The 17,542-nt window shown below is 42.1% G+C and overlaps 1 protein-coding gene across 1 annotated transcript in view; it reads left to right on the top strand.

Moving 5' to 3' along the window:
- The window catches only part of LOC149143360 (PITH domain protein (DUF1000)), a 141,766-nt gene that overhangs the window by 61,719 nt on the left and 62,505 nt on the right, over positions 1-17,542 (top strand). Inside the window, exons 4-7 of the mRNA XM_089447265.1 lie at positions 906-954; positions 1,074-1,131; positions 1,326-1,372; positions 1,511-1,588. Of these exons, the coding sequence (XP_089303391.1) occupies positions 906-954; positions 1,074-1,131; positions 1,326-1,372; positions 1,511-1,588 (232 nt within the window). The remainder of the gene's footprint in view (positions 1-905; positions 955-1,073; positions 1,132-1,325; positions 1,373-1,510; positions 1,589-17,542) is intronic.

Genomic DNA, 17,542 nt, shown 5'->3' with positions numbered 1-17,542 from the left:
ACCTTTGTACTTGCAAACTATTTTTGTGTCCATGCTAGCACATCCATATAAGTAGGCATCTGCCCAATGAATAGAAAAATTGCAGTGCTTCAAAATTACATCTCAAATTCTGCTGCCTTGGCTGCCTTCTCAGCAAGTCCATCATTTACAGAACCGAAAATGTGATTTGTTACCTTATGTGCAAGGGCAGATCCCAATTGTTGTGTTAACAACACCTTGGGGGCTTCAGAATGGGTCATCTTAACTGTTGGGACTTCCTTATCATAGCCAAACTTAAGAAAATCTTTGGATGAGTTATGTTCAGTTAGCTTATTTGCAGTTTTACTTGAAATTTCAAAAGTCAGTCCTTTCCTTGTTGAAAGACAAATAGGACAAGAAGCTGTGGGGTCCACATTTTCCTTGCTTTGTTATCCCATCGTTTTACTCTGTGAACAGACAGCTAGCCCCTTGGTAAATGTTACATTGCAAAAATCTCTTAGAACACTGAGTTGTTATCTGACTGTTGTTTGAACTATTAAATACTGGAAGAAACTGGCATGTTATCATTTGGACTGTGTGTAATAATTGATGGGCTACATAATGGGTGTGATGTAACAAGTGAGTGTTCTAGGAACCCATAAGGAAAAGCACGGGTTGGTTAATATCCTGAACTTTTAATCTCATTGAGTTCATAAACCTTAAGTTCATATAATTATTAATTGCTCTGTTTCTTTTAGTTGCGCTTGGATAGGTGATTCCATTTAAAATATCGTTATTATATTTAGATAAAACTGCTTATTGTTTCTTTGTTGTGATTATAATACATTTATATTGTAAATTACTAGATGTAGTACCTTTCTTTGGGACTTACTCTAAGTACTTTGGGATTCATAATTGCTCAATCTTTTCCGTTGTGAATTTTACAGGTCCAAAGACAGTGAAACTATTTGCAAATAAGGAGCATATGGGGTTTAGGTGTGCATTGGATTTTATGAAATTGAGAAAGGTTCTGATAGTTTTCTTTAGGATACCTTCTCCTGAGCTTGTTGTTTTGCAAGTGTTAATTGTATCAGTATGGAATGATTTGTTGGCAGCAATGTAAATGACTTTCCTCCAAGTGATACCGTGGTTTTATCACCAGATAATCTTGAGGTAGTTCCCTGGCCTTCATTGTGTTCATTATAAGACAGTCCATTTTTCTTCAGTTTTGTAGGTTAATTTTGTTGTGACCTTTTTAGAAAATATCATCTCGTGCTATGTGTGATTGAGTAGTATCCTGTGTTTTTGTGCAATGCACAGAGTTGTGCATTTGATGATTATCCCTCAATCTTTCTTTTCTGTTGCAGGGAAAACCAGTTGTCTTGAAGTATGTAAAATTCCAGAATGTTCGCAGGTCTGTGCAAGCAAATGGAACATATTTCTCTGTGATCTGCATCTGTTGTTTGTTTTAAGGATGCATCTATCCTTTAGTTCCTTGAATTTAGTATGTGACAATCTTGACATGATTGTTGTATAAAATGGATTGGGCCAGTTTGACCATCTTTATAGAGGACAATCAGGGCAGTGTCGACGTTACACAAATTCAGAAGCTTGTCCTATATGGGAGCACGTAAGTCTGTTTCTTCTACCTGTGTTTTAATGCTATTGGCTGCTTTATATTTATCATACATAAATCCTGAAAATTAAGAATGCTATCACTTGATCAAAATTAGTTCCTATGATAATATGGACATTTCTATATTTTGGAGCCGCCATTCTGTTTTGAAAATCCCTTTATTATAACTTCTTCATGTAGTCTCACACATTTGCATCATCAGGAAGGATTAATAGACAGTTCAGTGTATATTTCACTGCCTGGTTGGCAATTTGATTCTGGACTTCTTTACACTACAATATAAACTTTTTCTTTTCTATCTTGCATAATGCATTTACTGGGGAAATCCACTGGGCACTTTCCCTCATCCCAGTGATGGTACTCAGGGTAAACTGGATTCTCCTGGGCATGATGCTATCACAAAATGAACTACAACACTAAATGATGAAATCCTATTTAGAGTTAAGCCACATAATTGAGCTCAAGGGATGATATCCACAATAACAGTATGATATTATCAATGAATCACTGGTGCATCTATTGCAATGGAGTTCACTTCCTTATATATGATTGTTTATTGAGCAAGTCATTTTCACTTATGAATGTGGGATAGACTTCTCAACAGTGAACAAAAGTATACGTTATGATGTAAAGTTCCTTTATAACAAATGTAAGCCTTATATCCTAACACCCACTCTTTAGGCTTACATTATTGAAAGAAAAACATCGTAACTGAAGATAAAACATGCTATCTGAAATGTAAACATCAGAACCAAACATTCTTAAGAAGCTTTTTCTTTGAAAACGGTTCGTATTCCACCTCCCTGAACTCCCAAATTACAACTATTCCAAATTATTGGGAAACCATCAATGTTGAACTACATCCTAGTGCTCCATCAAGTTTTCTCATGACCCTCTTAAGGATATTATTTCCAAGATGAACTCTCAAACTATCTATGCAGCTCTCCACGATTAGCTTTATCTACATTAGATCCCTTTCTGTTTTCAAGATGTGGGCTTCTTAAAATGCATAATATGCCTTTTCTTTAGTGATGTCATCACCATTGTTGACATGTAGATCTTTAGTAGTTGCTACATTTATCATGTGTGTTTTTTTTAGCTTTCTCTGTTGAAAATGCAGCGAGAAAATCTCAGTTTGACTTTGCCTTGGTCAAATTAGAGAAATTTCGAATTTCCATTTGAGCAGAAATCTTGGATGTAGTTAACTGAGGTGACATGGCTCTTGTCACTCAGTTAACTCAGTTAATTCAAGTTGGGGAAGCTTGTAGCAATCTATCGCAGTTAAATTGAGTTATGGTCAGTTAAAATAGTTCTAACTGTTAGAGGAACTAGTGGAGGTCAAGTTGTGGAAGTGGAACTTCAACCAAACTTAGTGATCAACTAGTTAACTAATCAATTAAACCAAACTAGCTAATGCATGTAGAGAATTCGAGTTCCCCAGTTGAGATGGAGATTCCTAGGCAGTATATTATCAGTGATAGACTATTCCAAAGTGTACAGGTGGTGCATGCAGTGAAAGGATATAACCTAAAGGAATTGCGCAATCCAATTGAGGGAATTTCCAAAATAGTAGGGGCTAATTTCCTCAAGGAACAACGCAAGTAAATAGGAGCTTGGAGGGCTTGAAATTGACTAAGTGTTGGCCAGAGTCAGTTAGTCAAGCAAAGGGATAGACTATACACTTATAGGTTGTGCTCAAGCTTGAGCAAGCATAGTAGGGGCTAATTTCCTCAAGGAACAACGCAAGTAAATAGGAGCTTGGAGGGCTTGAAATTGACTAAGTGTTGGCCAGAGTCAGTTAGTCAAGCAAAGGGATAGACTATACACTTACAGGTTGTGCTCAAGCTTGAGCAAGCTTATGTATTCATCTCTATTCTTTGATTAATGCAATATAGATAGGAAGGAGTTTTGAGTAGTTGCTTTACCCTAGATAAATATCTGTGCATGTGTGATAATTCTTCTTGCATGTTTATGATTTGTGTTCTCGACCGTGAATTGAATGCTACAGAACAATAGAGTAGATTTGAGTCTTGTGTTTTAGTAAATTTCATGAGCAGTTTTAGATCTACACAATAATTTCTACATGGTATCAAAGCAAGATTTATAGTAGAGCAGAAATTTCGAAGTTGTTATTGCAGGAAAATTGAATTTGTATGATCAATTCTTCAGAGCTAGATGGATGGATTTTTGTGGACTAAGACTCGAGTATGCCCTGGAGGGAAGCTCAGATTATGTTGCTTGGATGGACTGCATGGAGGCAGTGCTGGAAGATAATGGATTGAAGGAATTTATCAATAATGACATCCCGAAACCAACAACAACTGATACTCAGGATCTAGCATAATGGAAGAAGTGTGTAGCCAAGGCGAGAAGAATCATATTAGAGGGAGTACAAGACCACATTGTCTCGAATATCCACGGGAAAGAGACTTTGTATGCAATGTGGCAAGCAATGATAGATTTGTTCCAGAATAGTAGTGACCACAGGAAGCTGGCAATCAAGGATAAACTTTGAAATATCAAGATGCGAAAGAATGACAATATTTCGTAGTACCTGAGCATGTTCACACAATGTCATGATGAACTTGGTCAGGTTGGTGTTACTATTGCAGAAGATGATTTGGTAAGCCTAGCCCTTCTAGGCCTTCCCAAGAGCTGGCACAACTACCAAGATTCAGTGAATGGGAGGGAGAAACTACCCTAGATAAGTCTCGAAATTTCGAAGTTGTTATTGCAAGACGATCGAATTTGCACGATCAATTCTTCAGAGCTAGAAGGATGGATTTTTATGGACTGAAACTCGAGTATGCCCTCGAGGGAAGCTCAGATTATGTTGCTTGGATGGACCACATGGAGGCAATGCTGGAAGATAATGGATTGAAGGAATTTATCGATAATGACATCCTGAAATCAACAACAACTGATACTCAGGATCTAGCATAATGGAAGAAATGTGTAGCCAAGGCGAGGAGAATCATATTGGAGGGAGTACAAGACCAAATTGTCTCGAATATCCATGGGAAAAAGACTTTGTATGCAATGTGGCAAGCACTGATAGATTTGTTCCAGAATAGTAGTGACCACAGGAAGCTGACGCTCAAGGATAAACTTCGAAATATCAAGATGCAAAAGAACGACACTATTCCGCAGTACCTGAGCAGGTTCACACAATGTCATGATGAACTTGGTCAAGTTGGTGTTACTGTTGCAGAAGATGATTTGGTAAGCCTAACCCTTCTAGGCCTTCCCAAGAGCTGGTACAACTACCAAGATTCAGTGAATGGGAGGGAGAAACTACCAAATTGGGAACGCCTATGGTCTGATTTGGTACAGGAGTAAATAAGGTGGAATACCAGAGACAGGACTTCATCCAAGGGCGAGGATGAAGAAAACCGCGCCTTGGCTGGAACGACAAGGAAGGGAAAAGGGAAGAAATCCCAATCCAAACCACAATTTAGTCGAGGGGGCAAGAAGACAGGTTTGTGCAAAATTAAGTGCTTTCATTGTCATGAATTTGGGCACTATGTCATGAAGTGTCTACACAAGGAGACAAGCAAGAAGACCTTAAGAGGAGCAACAGGTGAAGCTTTGGCTTCACAATTTGAGCTTGACTTCACTCTCATCACGTGCATGACCAACATAGTGACGGGGAGCATGTGGTACTCAGACAATGGTGCCTCATTCCACATGACAGGGAATAGAGAAATTTTCTGTGATTTGGAGGAGAAAGATCTGCTCTCACCGCACGAAGAGTAAGGACGTGGTCGATCGTCTGGTGGTCTGGGCGAATCTTGCTTGGCCCTTGGCTCTGAGTTGTCTCTGCTCAAGGAAATGGGAGAGTGTCCTGTGGAGTGCTGTAGCATATAGCTTGGAGAGTGTGTGCCGAACCATGATTGTCCTATAGTTGTTGGGGTTGGAAGTAGGCCCTGACCTCTGGATCGGGTAGATAATGTGGTGTGACCAACCATCCGGAAATCCATCCCGAACCACTTGTTTGAAAAGGTCCACCAGATATCCTACTAGGGGGCGAAGTCCATGCTTGAAGAATTTTGCTTGGAAGCCTTCTTCGTCTGCTGCCCTGTTGCTATTCATTGTCCATATTGCCTCTCTGATATCTTTGTCGGAGAAAAGGTGGCAGGAGGTGGGGGGGAAGTAACCTGAATTAGAGGTTGCCCAGGAATGTCATACAGCTGGGAGGTGTGAGAGAACATTGAGGCAAGATCAAGGTCGACTGGGGTAGGTGAGCGCCGGGAAAGGATGGTCCCCCAGAAATCTTTAGGGGAGCAAAGGAGGAGAGTAGAAAGAACCTGTCTCCTATGGGCAATGAAAAGGCGCTTCTTGGGGCGAAGGAGGCGACTATAGGCTGAACAGAGGTGATGTCCGAGTATAGGTCTGTAAAAGGGTCTCCGTCTGAGCTATTGTCAATAGCGTAGGAAGACGAGATAGGTGGGAAGTAACAGACTGCGACATAAATGTCTCTTGGAGGTGATGTTTTGGCTTTGATCTGAATCCACATGAATCTGGCATACTCATCGGTTGCGACCACTGATACTCTACCCCTGAGGCTATCACGGACGAGGCAAGCAACACCCCCTGATCCCCTGACACCTCCTGAACTCCGTGTCTCTTGTCTGCAAACTGCGGTCCACTGGTATCTTGTAATGTCGGGGAGAGGTCGGACTGGGCTCGCATGAGTCTCGGTAACCAGGAGGATGTCTGCTGAGCTAAGGGCTTCATAAAGTAGGCCTAGTGAAGACCAGAAGGAGCCATTGCCATTCCAGCAGTGAACTGAGAGATCCATGCCCCGCCTCCTCTTGGCTCGGGCTCGTCATTTGGAGCTACCTGATCGGGATGCCCATCCTGGGGGGAAGGTGTCCCGAATAACTACTCGAAGGTTTCTAATCACTGCCGATTTCGCTGCCTGTCTTGCTGCTGCAACCTGTTCCCTGGCCTGTTTCAATTCAGCTACTTGAGCTCTTGTGAGGTCTTCATCCAAAAACACTTTATTCGGAAGAGAGAATAGCTTCTGCTTGGCTCGGAGTACTCGAAGTCTATCCGAGGAGTCACGAAACCTGAGGAAGAGGGTAGAGTCCTGCCCTAACCAGGCTTTGTCCAAGGTTATGTCTGGTATGTCGAGAGTGTCGCATAGAAACCTGTTCCCCAGTTCCATTGGGTCCGTTGGGGGGGGAGGTGTAGGGAGTCCTCTTACCTTAAGATTTAATTCTCTTGCTCGTCGGGTTCTTTCCTCCACGAGCTTTGCCTGCACTACTTCCTCCACCACTATGAGCGGAGGGGCCTTGTCCTTTCCTTTGACCACTTGTGCCCATGTGCTGATATGCGACTCCGTTTCCTGTTTAAAGGACACTTGTTGGGATCTAATATCCTCTTGTTTGCTTTTAAGATCTCTAATCTTCGCTTGTAAAATGTCGTCGGAATTCTGCCCTGCACTTTGTTCTTGGTATTCCTGCAGTGTTTTTCTGATAGATGCGTTGTCTCCCTCTACTGATAGAACTATGTTTGACAAAGTGCCGATGTCGGCTCGCAGCTCGCGATTTTCCGCCTCTAGGTGTTCCATTTTCCTCATAATTTGTCTAATTTGGGATGTCCAGAAAGCAAAATCTGTTTCTAATGCAATATCGGTGGGGCTGTATACATTCTCACCTTTATTGTGGCACTGTTGTAAGTACTTCATCGGACCTCTGTTGTTGAAATCTTTGGACAGTGGCGTTTCGGCTTCCCCAGGGTCCTTGTTGTGTTGCTGCTCTGTCATGGTTGGAGCAGCTAATTTTTCCAGGGCTGAAAAAGGTTGTAGAAGGTAGGGTCGACGCCGGACGGTGGCTGTGTGGCCAAGGTCGACGACAGAAGTGGCGGCAGCGGTGGCAAAGATTGACGGCTTTGCAGCGGGCAGCTGCGTAGACACCAACAACTGCGTGGCTGTGGAGCAGCGACGTGGAGTCTGGACGGGTCGTGGACAGGTCGTGGAGCAGCTGCGTGGAGCAGCAGCGCTCCATGGAACAACAACGCTGTGTGGAGCAACAACGCTGCGTGGAGTCTGCATAGGTCATCGACGGGTCATGGAGTAGCCGCGTGGAGCAGCAACGCTGCGTGGATGGGTAGTGGAGCAGCTGCATGGAGCAACAATGCTGCGTTTACAGCCTACAGGTAACCGTGGAGCAACAACAGATGGATCGAGGGTTTGCAGGCAGCGAAAGGGACTGAGGTAAGGGAGAGCACAATGTTGGTGAGACTAATGACTGATAGACACACATCATCATTGTCTCTCTTAGGGTCATACCCACCTAGGTGTTCTCTGAGTATGCCCTACTAGGACTATTCTCATCTTGGGTTCCCAACCCTCAAGAATATCGTTCCTCTTTCCCACTCTTGTCTTGGATGCCCTACCACATTCTCAAAGAGTGTCGGATGCCAGATGATTACACAATCCTCCATTCTTTCTTCGAAACTGAAGACAAGAAGGTCGTGTCTAACTCTTCCTCTTAACCAGGGATGAGTTCCAAGTTTCGCTTTACTTAGAAACTTACTCATGTTCCATTACTCATAGGAACCTTCCGGAGATCCCTCTTAAACAGGGACTCTATCATCAATACTTTATAGGGTCTTCTAGTTGACTGATGATCCAAGACCTCGATGTCATCAATTTCTTCATATGTAGGGTTCAACCATCCATCACTTTCCTTCATCATGTCATTCCTTCTTTCCTGGAAAGTATCCTCCTTGGATTTACATCTGGGGCTTCCTTCATAGGGCCATCTATCTCCACCTTTCTTTCAACGGTGATTTCTCTAGATCACAAGGTACATAGTTGTGACATCCTTCACAACTCTTCTTACCATGGCCCTACACACATACCCAGACTTATCTCAAAAGGGTTAGAAACCAAAAACAAATCAGATATTACCTTTTTGGTGATGGCATTTTCTAGTGACATCTTCTTGTAGGTATCAACACCCTGCATACATGTTGACACATCTCCCAAAGATATTTGTTGTCAAGGGTCTTCATCTTTTCAGACTTCCATCAGAGTCTCCATATCTTTCTGGGAGATTTCCTAGTCAAATCTTCCTGATTCTCTGGATGTTGATTGCCTTCATCATGGTTGCATATTTCACGATCTCTACCATCCTCACACCTTCCATTCCCAAGAGCTTTCAATCAGAGTTTCTTAATTGTAGTCAACCACCTCATACTTCATATGAGGACATATTATGTTGATTTCATCTAGTGTGACTTAAGCCTTCCTACATCCTTTTAGAGGAGGAGATCCTTTTTCTCTTGATCATGCTTGATCCATGTTACCTGCAACCATATGACATGATATTATAATATTAAACACAAGTATACATACCTCATTTGTCTTGAATCATACCATGATTCTTGCAGCGGACTTCTTGAGGGATCTTTGACTTGCAACAAAGTTGTTTTAATCCTTATAGGTTCTCTTAGCACCATTGTTCTGACTTATATGAACCTATATTCTTCATAGAGAATATTTGCCTGTAAAAACTCTTCAAAGATTCGAAGAACCAAAGTGTTCTCATCTTAGGGTTTCCTACACATAGCAATTTTATTCCTTCCTAGAATCCTTACATAAAGAAATACAACATACTTTAATCATAACCATTAACAGTATTTCCAGAGGATTCAACATATCCTCATACATCAATTGTTCATCCATAATCAATACATCCTTTAAAAAGTTTCTTAAACAACACACAAGAATGTTCATGAATCACAACATGTCACAAAATGCTATGCAATCTGCTATGCAACTAAGACCTATGAAAGAAAACAGGAGGTGATCTTTTAATCATAGTAAAGATCCTGTGGCTCCTCCTTCTTCGACTTCTTTTCATTGTCTTGTATTTCTTGGGCGACATGAGCTATTTCATGTTTCCTCTTGCCATTCTTCTTTCGCTTGGGACAATCTCTTCGGTAGTGTCCATCTTCGTGACATTCCAAGCATTGAATCTGTGGCATGTCTTTCTTGGGATGTTGTTGGTGACCATATCTCTCAAACTTTCGAAACTTTCATTTTCTCTTGAACATGGCAGCCAATGCTTGCTCCTTGGATCCAACTGCGACATCTTCCTTCGCCTTTAATCTAGCTTCTTCCACTTTGCATATTGCCCACAGATCATTGAGTGAGGATGCCTCCTTTTTAGCCCATATGCTCTCTATAAAGTTTCCCCACTCCTCCGGTAGTGTATTCAGCACTATAGTAGTCATCTCTTGATCAGAGATGATTTCTCCTTGATCCTATAACTGATCTCGTATTTCAGAAACCCTTATGAAGCATGGAGCTATACCTTTTTCTTTGTTGATCTTCATCTTGTACAACTCATTCCTTAAAGGGATCCCTTTTCCTGCAGTGCTGATGGAGAATAGGTCTATCAATTTGTCATAGATTTCTTTCGCTGTTTCAAGCTTGGCTACATAAGGAATGAAAGAGTCCTTGATAGATTCTATAAGAATCTTTTGAGCTCTAACTTCGTTCTTATTTACTTAGCCAATTCTTGACTATGAATAGGAACAATAATTTTCTTTTGTACATGTGCAATAACTTCTTGTTCTTTCAAATTGAGGTCAGTTCTCTTCTTCCAAGCAAGGAAGTTGGCAACTCCAACTAACTTATTGCTTTCCTTGCAAGAAGACATCTTTTTCAAGATTAGTTTTGCTCAAATAAATAAGATACTTACTTGATGTGATGATCCTTGAAGCTTGACTTTGGATGGCTGCCTTGTATGAGCTTGAGGAAGCTTGTCTATCCTTGAATGCTAGGGAACCTGATATTTTATCCTTGAGGATTTGCTCTTCAACTAAAGTGAGAGGATTCTTGATACCTTCCTCTTATAGATCTGCCTGAATAATAGATCTTGTCTTCTCTTTGATAGATCTTGGAGTTTCAAAATGTGGATCTGAATCTAGCTTTGCCTTCAACTTCAACTGCCTTGCCTCTTCTTTAATGTTTTTTATCAGCCCTTCCTTGATGTACTACCATACGCTCTGATACCATGTTGAGAAATCTATGGGCTTGATATGTTAATGATTTCTCTATCTATGGGCCATACCTTACTACTGTCCCATGTGTCTTAACAGCACCATGTAGCCTAGCTGCCCCATTTACTAGCACTGCTGTACAATGTCATTGCTGTCCCAGGCAATGTTTTAAAACTCTGACTCTGGTTCCGAAACGACCGAGGGTTGGCTCCGGCTCCGACCCCGACTCGATATTGACTTGGCCAATTTGATTTCAATGACTCGGTCCTTGTAAAAAATACATTAAATATTTTTTTATTATTATAAAAAACATAATTTTAAAGATTTTCATTCATGTTTCCAAACACAGCTTTAGAATATAGAGAGAAGACAACATATGATCAAAGTAGGCTCATGAATATATCCATTATATCAAAATGGAACCCGGTGCATTGTCCAATACAAAGTTCATACTTAGCCACCAATAACAAGATTCTTTTTTGCGTCAGCCTGGGGACAATAACTAGACTCCAACAACAATAATACAAATTCTCTGCCCCTAATGAAGTCTCAAAACCCTTGATTTAGTTCTGGTGAAGCTCCAGAACAAGTAGAGGTAAATATGTATTTACCTTTTTAAAAACATTGTATGGCTCAGTGCATTGTTTTAGTTTTCTAATTCATGCCACTAGGATAACCATACTTCGGCCTTGTAATTTTTAAAACTTTCTCACAACGATAGATTACTTTAGGGCTATAAAATTGCAATAAACAACAACCCAACCATTGATGTGTAGGATGCGGAACAACTTTTGACAAATGTGCTTCAGGATTTTTATCAAAGAGACGAGCCAACCAGGTTTTTATTGAGCCGGCTGAGTCACAACCGAGTCGGCCGAGTTGTTACTAAGTCGACCGAGTCAATGACTGGCTCGGTAACAACCCGGCCAGCCGTTCTGTTTCAACCACTGAGCCGACCCAGCCAGGGATTGGCTCGGTTTGACTCGGTTGTTTTTTAAAACAATGGTCTCAGCACGCTGCTGTCCCTTGAACATTGTCGTACCATGTCTTAGGATCCTCATCCACTAGCATCCTCATCGCCAAAATACCATCTGTTGCATGCTACAGCTCACTGTTCAAGGTCCACTCCTATGTTGCCACGTAGGCCTGGTTAGGGCATCATTACAATCCCATATCCAACCTTCAATTCTGCTGTTAAGGAGTGCGATTGCCCTTTTTTAGGAGGCTGACCCTTACTGCGGCACCCTACAACAAGACTGTGTAGGGTTTTGGCTGCCCTTCCATGGATCTGCACTCCTCCAAAGTGCCCTCAAATCAGTCCTATGACTGCGGCTCTTCCACCAAGGGAACTCGACCCTCCTTCACCCTGAAACAGGCCTTAAACTAACTGTGTTTAGCCCTTAAACTTACCTCAGAGATACACTGTCCATACAACCCTTCCATGCTGTCTAGGGCAGCCTCCTAATGCTGCGGCTAGGGCATGCTATTATCCTCCTTGACTGCGTCTTTGTAGGGACCAACGTATAGGGCTATAGGCCTCCTTCTTGACTGTGTAGAGACCAACGTATAGGTTAGGGGTCTTTCTTGATAACGTTACAACTTCTCTTCCTGACTGCGTCCTCTAGATTAGGGCAACATATTTCTTCTTCTAGACCGCGGCTAGGTTATGCGTAGAAGCTAGGGCTAGGACTGCGGCTAGGTTATGCTTAGAAGCTAGGGCTAAGACTGCGGCTAGGGCTGATTGTTAAGCCTCCTTTCCTCCCGCGTCTTAGGGCTACTTCCTCCTAGATTTCTCTCACACTAAAACCCAACACAAGTGGAGAGAAATCAAGAGAGAAGTGTGTGTGAAATGACTCTCAAGTGATCTCCTTTTATACTGAAACGTTGAGCACATGCGTGGGTTATTTGGTTGCTAGCCGACCTTGATTGTCTTATAACACAAATAAATTCATAACTCCATGAATACTTATCGGAATCAGATGATCTTTAGATCAATCCTACACCTCTTGATGAGAGGGATCCAAGAAAAATATTAGCTGCCATAAATAAGATGACCCACTTGGAGTTTGGCCCTAGTTGCCAATTTTATGACTCCCTCTCAACTAGGGAGAACTCCATCTGCTGATTCATTTGTTCAACTGTACTATCTTTGCCATCAGTGCCCTGCATTGCTCTGCTCTACTCTGCTCTACTGAACCATGAAGAAGAAGAATTGATCGAGAATGTCTCATACCATTCTCTACTGACCCGAAGTCAGTTCCATATGAAGAGAGTGTGTCATACCACTCTTACTGCTCCCAGATCACTTCCAAGAGAGTGAGTCATATCACTCTTACTGACCTGAAGTCAGTTTTATTGATCCCAGATCAATATCACAAGGGAGTGTCTCAAACCACTCATACTGATCCTATATTAATGGAGGTCATCCTTGCATAAGGAGTACAGTAGATACAACGATGCGTCCATCGATAGTACAACTATGGTCCCTAACCCCATTTCCCCTCTCATTGGCCAGATGAGAGGTACTTCCCATGAGTCCTAGACTGCATGGGTAGGATGCCTCGACAGGAGAACCACTCATCCTGTCCCTAAGGTGCCACGAGATATCATAGGGGAAGGCTGAGCCATTCACCTTGTACACAATGCACCATTAGGGGAGGGTGAGTCGCCCTATGGTCGCTTGTTGCTCCAGTAAATACCCTAAGCCCCCTGGAACTCCCGAGCTCAATGCACGCAACATGCAGGACCCTCATAAGAGGGTCTCTCAACGACTCCATGTCGTTCAGGAAAGTCACAAATTTGACCTTTCCTCGGGGCTTTGACAGAATGTCTGCAACTTGTACATTAGTCTCAATGCGATGGAGCCTCCTCGCTCATTGACCTACCGTATCCCAGATAAGGTAGTATCTGATGTCTATATGATGGAGCAATCATAGAATACGGGATTCCTAAATAATCGAATCCCCCCCTGGTTGACACAGAGGATCATGGTGTTACCCATAATGTGTACAAACGACTCGCTGAAGAGCTTCCAGAACCAGCCAGCTTCACACGAGATCATACTCATAGCTATGTATTCGGTCTCAGCGGTGCTTATAGCAACCGACTTCTGCTTCTTGCTCATCCATGATATTGAAGCAGAATCCAAAGAGAACCAACACTCAGAAGTGCTCTTGCGATCCTCCATACTGCCTGCCCAATTAGTGTTCGAATAATCATGCAGCGTCATATTTTCGGTAGTGTATCTCAATTCATGAGAGATTGTGCCCCGAAGATATCTCAAAAGATTCTTGGTGCCAATCTAGTGAGGCTCAACCATATATGAGCTCATCATGCTAATTGCAAAATATATGTTTGGACGGAAGTTCACCGAGAACATTAACGCGAATGAGTTTATGAAATTTAGAGGCATTTCCCAAATTTGGTCTGGCATCACTACCATATAACTTTTGAAAGTTAAGATCCTCGAGGTAGTCACGGGCTTGTAGTTTACCATTCCACATCCGGAATCCAACTCCCTCTTACTTTTGCAAATGAGAGGGTCTGCACCTACCGGAAATAGGTCGTCCTCAGAAGGTGCCTGTATGAGAGGTCTATCATCCACAACCTTCGAGCAATGGTTTGGATCAGTTTCACTCCTAGTGAATCTCAGCTTGATCAGACAACTATCAATCCTCATACTATGCCCGGGGTGTTTTGCTTCAAGCCATAGAGGGCTTTCTTCCACTTGTATACATGAGATTCCCGATTATGAATCTCAAACTCCTTGGGTTGTTCTAAACTTGTGGACCCGCTACATGAGGGGAATGGTCCCCTTATAAGATTTTCCTTCGGTACATCTCAGACATGTACCTTCATGCTCTTCTTGAATTCAGGCATCCCTGTCTCCATTTGACTCACATCGGGTAGGGCCTCAGAAGTAGACCTCCGATGTTATAGATGAGATATGCCAATTGACATGATCTCCAGTGGACCATCTTGCAACTTGATACAAATTGCCAACCCTGAACGGATGATAAAAAGCATCTTTGAAAATTCTATTTTCAAACACGTACCTTTCCATTGATGAATGCCACCCTGAAACCTATGACTTTCATTGTCGAAATGGACACCAGGTTCTTCTTTTGATTAGGTACATAAAAGAGATTCTGTAAATGAATCGAATTACCCTCATTCAATTGAGGGGTAACATTCCTTACACCGTTTCCGGTATAGGTGGCATTGACTCCAAGTATAATCCCACGATTGTTTCCATCTCTACTAAATTAGAGAGAGCACCCTTCTATCCGATGAAGTGCTTTGAAGCACTACAATCAATAAGCCAGATTCCCAAAGAGTCTGAAGGAGAGGGCCAATACAAGATAACGCTTCTTTATCTTATCAGAAACAACATTTGATTCTTCATACCTGGGGTTCCTTGCTTTCTTGAAGAGTTGGCCATTTCCTTGATGACCTGTATTACCTGTCATTCCTTCGATCATTGAAGTTGTCCTTGGAATGATTGTCATCTTCATAAGTGATGTGTCCCTACCTCTGACACTTTTTCGCATAATGGCCGAACTTATTACAAACAAGGCATCTGCCTTTCCTTCTACCCTTACATCCAAACTTCCCATTGAAATGATCTTTAGGTAGGCCATCAGAAGCTTCTGCTGCACCACTCTAATAGTATTCTTTGCTTGACTTCACCCTTGGTGAATTTGAAAGTGATGAGGAATCTATTCGTCCTTTTGCCCTTTCCCAACTGTCTTTGGTGATTGCTCTTTCACTCTTGCTTGGGCTTTGTCTTCACCTCAGCTCTGATATCATGTTAATTTTAGGTATGTTCTATGCTTAGAGCAATCAATTTCAATTTTCACAGTTAGCTCAATATCTTTTCCAGATTAGCAATCACATCATCATTAAAGTAAACTGCAGATATAACATAAACATAAATCGCAGAAGACAAGCCAAGACAAGAGGACACAAGATGTGGCTCTAGCCTGGGACAAACCCCAATGTGGGGAAACCCTTGATCAATTCTTCTTATATGTTCTTCAATAGTTCAACAGACACACAGAGAGAGAGTACATTTATAACAGAAGTCAACACTTTGACTTATCTAGATAAGAACATAGATCATCTCTATGAAGACATAGATCATCTCTATGAAGAAATAGATCACCTATCATTGTGCTGCATCTCGTCATCATGCTGCACCCATCATCACAATGCTGGACCTTATGCTGCACTGTTGTCCCATGTGCTATTGTTGCATCATGTTGCCATGATTGTCCCATGTGCCATTCCTGTACCATGTTAGCCACTGGTGTCCTATGTGGCATACTGTTGTCCCATTGTTAGTGACATGGCCATTCCATGTTTGCTCGCTGTCCCATTGTTTTGCTACTGTCCCATCACAGCTTGCTATACCTTGCTACTGTCCCAATAGCCTTGCCATATCCTACTGCGGTCCCATGTGTCTTAGCAGCACTATGTAGCCCAGCTGTCCCATTTACTAGCACTACTGTACAATGTCATTGCCGTCCCATCATTGTGCTGTCCCATTGAACATTACTATACCATGTCCTAGGACCCTCATCCATTAGCATCCTCATCGCCAAAATACCATTTGTTGCATGCTACAACTTACTGTTCAAGGTCCACTCCTATGCTGCCACGTAGGCCTAGTTAGGGCATCATTATAGTCCCATATCCAGCCTTCAATTCTGCTGTTAAGGAGTGTGGTTGCCCTTTGTTTGGAGGCTGACCCTTCTTGTTGTGGTTCTGGGCAGTGTAGCCGTCTTTAACAACCTCGGCCTGCCTGTAATTATTGCGACACCCTACAACAAGACTGTGTATTCATAACTCCATGAATACTTATTGGAATCAGATTCCTTGGAGGAGTATTCATAACTCCATGAATACTTATCGGAATCGGATGATCTTTAGATCAATCCTACACCTCTCGATGAGAGGCATCCAAAACAAATGTCAACTGCCATAAATAAGATCACTGACATGGAGTTTGGCCCTAGTTGCCAATTTTAACAAAGGATTAGCTTCCCTCTCCTTTCTTTCTTCCTTTAAGCTTCACTTGTCGAAAATAGTTCACTTGTCAAGTTGTTGTCCTCAACACTTGCCTTTAGACAAGATGATCTGCTTCCTTGATGTGAACTATTCAGCAACCCTAGCAGTAGCCCTGAAGATGTCACTGTTTTCGCTCGTGTGAGTGAGCTACTTGTTCTTGTAGCCTCCTTCTTGCCTTGCTATACTTGGAGCCTCCTTCTAGATGAACAGCCGAACCTTTTAGGCCTCAAGTCAACCCTTTTCATGAAGATAACCTAGAACTGTAATCCAACCCTAATTGTGACCTATTCCTTTGCACGTGTGAGAGGTTTAGGGCTCTTCTAGCCCTCCTAAACCTTCGCTCTCCTTGTCACTTTTCTTCAAGTAAACTTGCCCTTCAAATGGCCCCTAGATTGAACTCTTTCCTTGCTAATGAGAGCACATAAGATGATGCCCTAACGTCACACGTGTGGACATATTTCTTTCGTTTATATATGGTAGAACAAACTTCCTTCTTGTTGACCTGTGGCTCCTTGACTTGACCCTTTCTTCGCACCCTTAAACAGATTTCTTCACATAGGAGAGAGACGAAATTGATGTGATAAGAGTGTGTTCGAATGAGGGAGGAGAGGCCCTTATTTATAGTCCTCTCAAGGCTGCTCATTAGGCCGACATGACTTGTCTTTAGGCCGACTTACATAATTGATTTAGCTGACATGAATATAATATATTTTTGCCGAAATTACAATGCCTTTTTATCTTCGCTTGGAGGAGACTTTTACTAGCCATTTGTACTTGAACTTGGAGGAGATATTCCACATGGTTTTGTCGTTGATCTTGGAAACAAACTATATAATTTACAATTGTAATTGTTTACATCAA

This window comes from Pinus tabuliformis, chromosome X (genome assembly GCF_031772625.1).
Source record: "Pinus tabuliformis cultivar Carrire ecotype Pingquan chromosome X, CPIR1, whole genome shotgun sequence".
In the NCBI taxonomy this organism is placed as follows: Eukaryota; Viridiplantae; Streptophyta; class Pinopsida; order Pinales; family Pinaceae; genus Pinus; species Pinus tabuliformis.
This window is presented reverse-complemented; position numbering and strand designations above follow the sequence as displayed.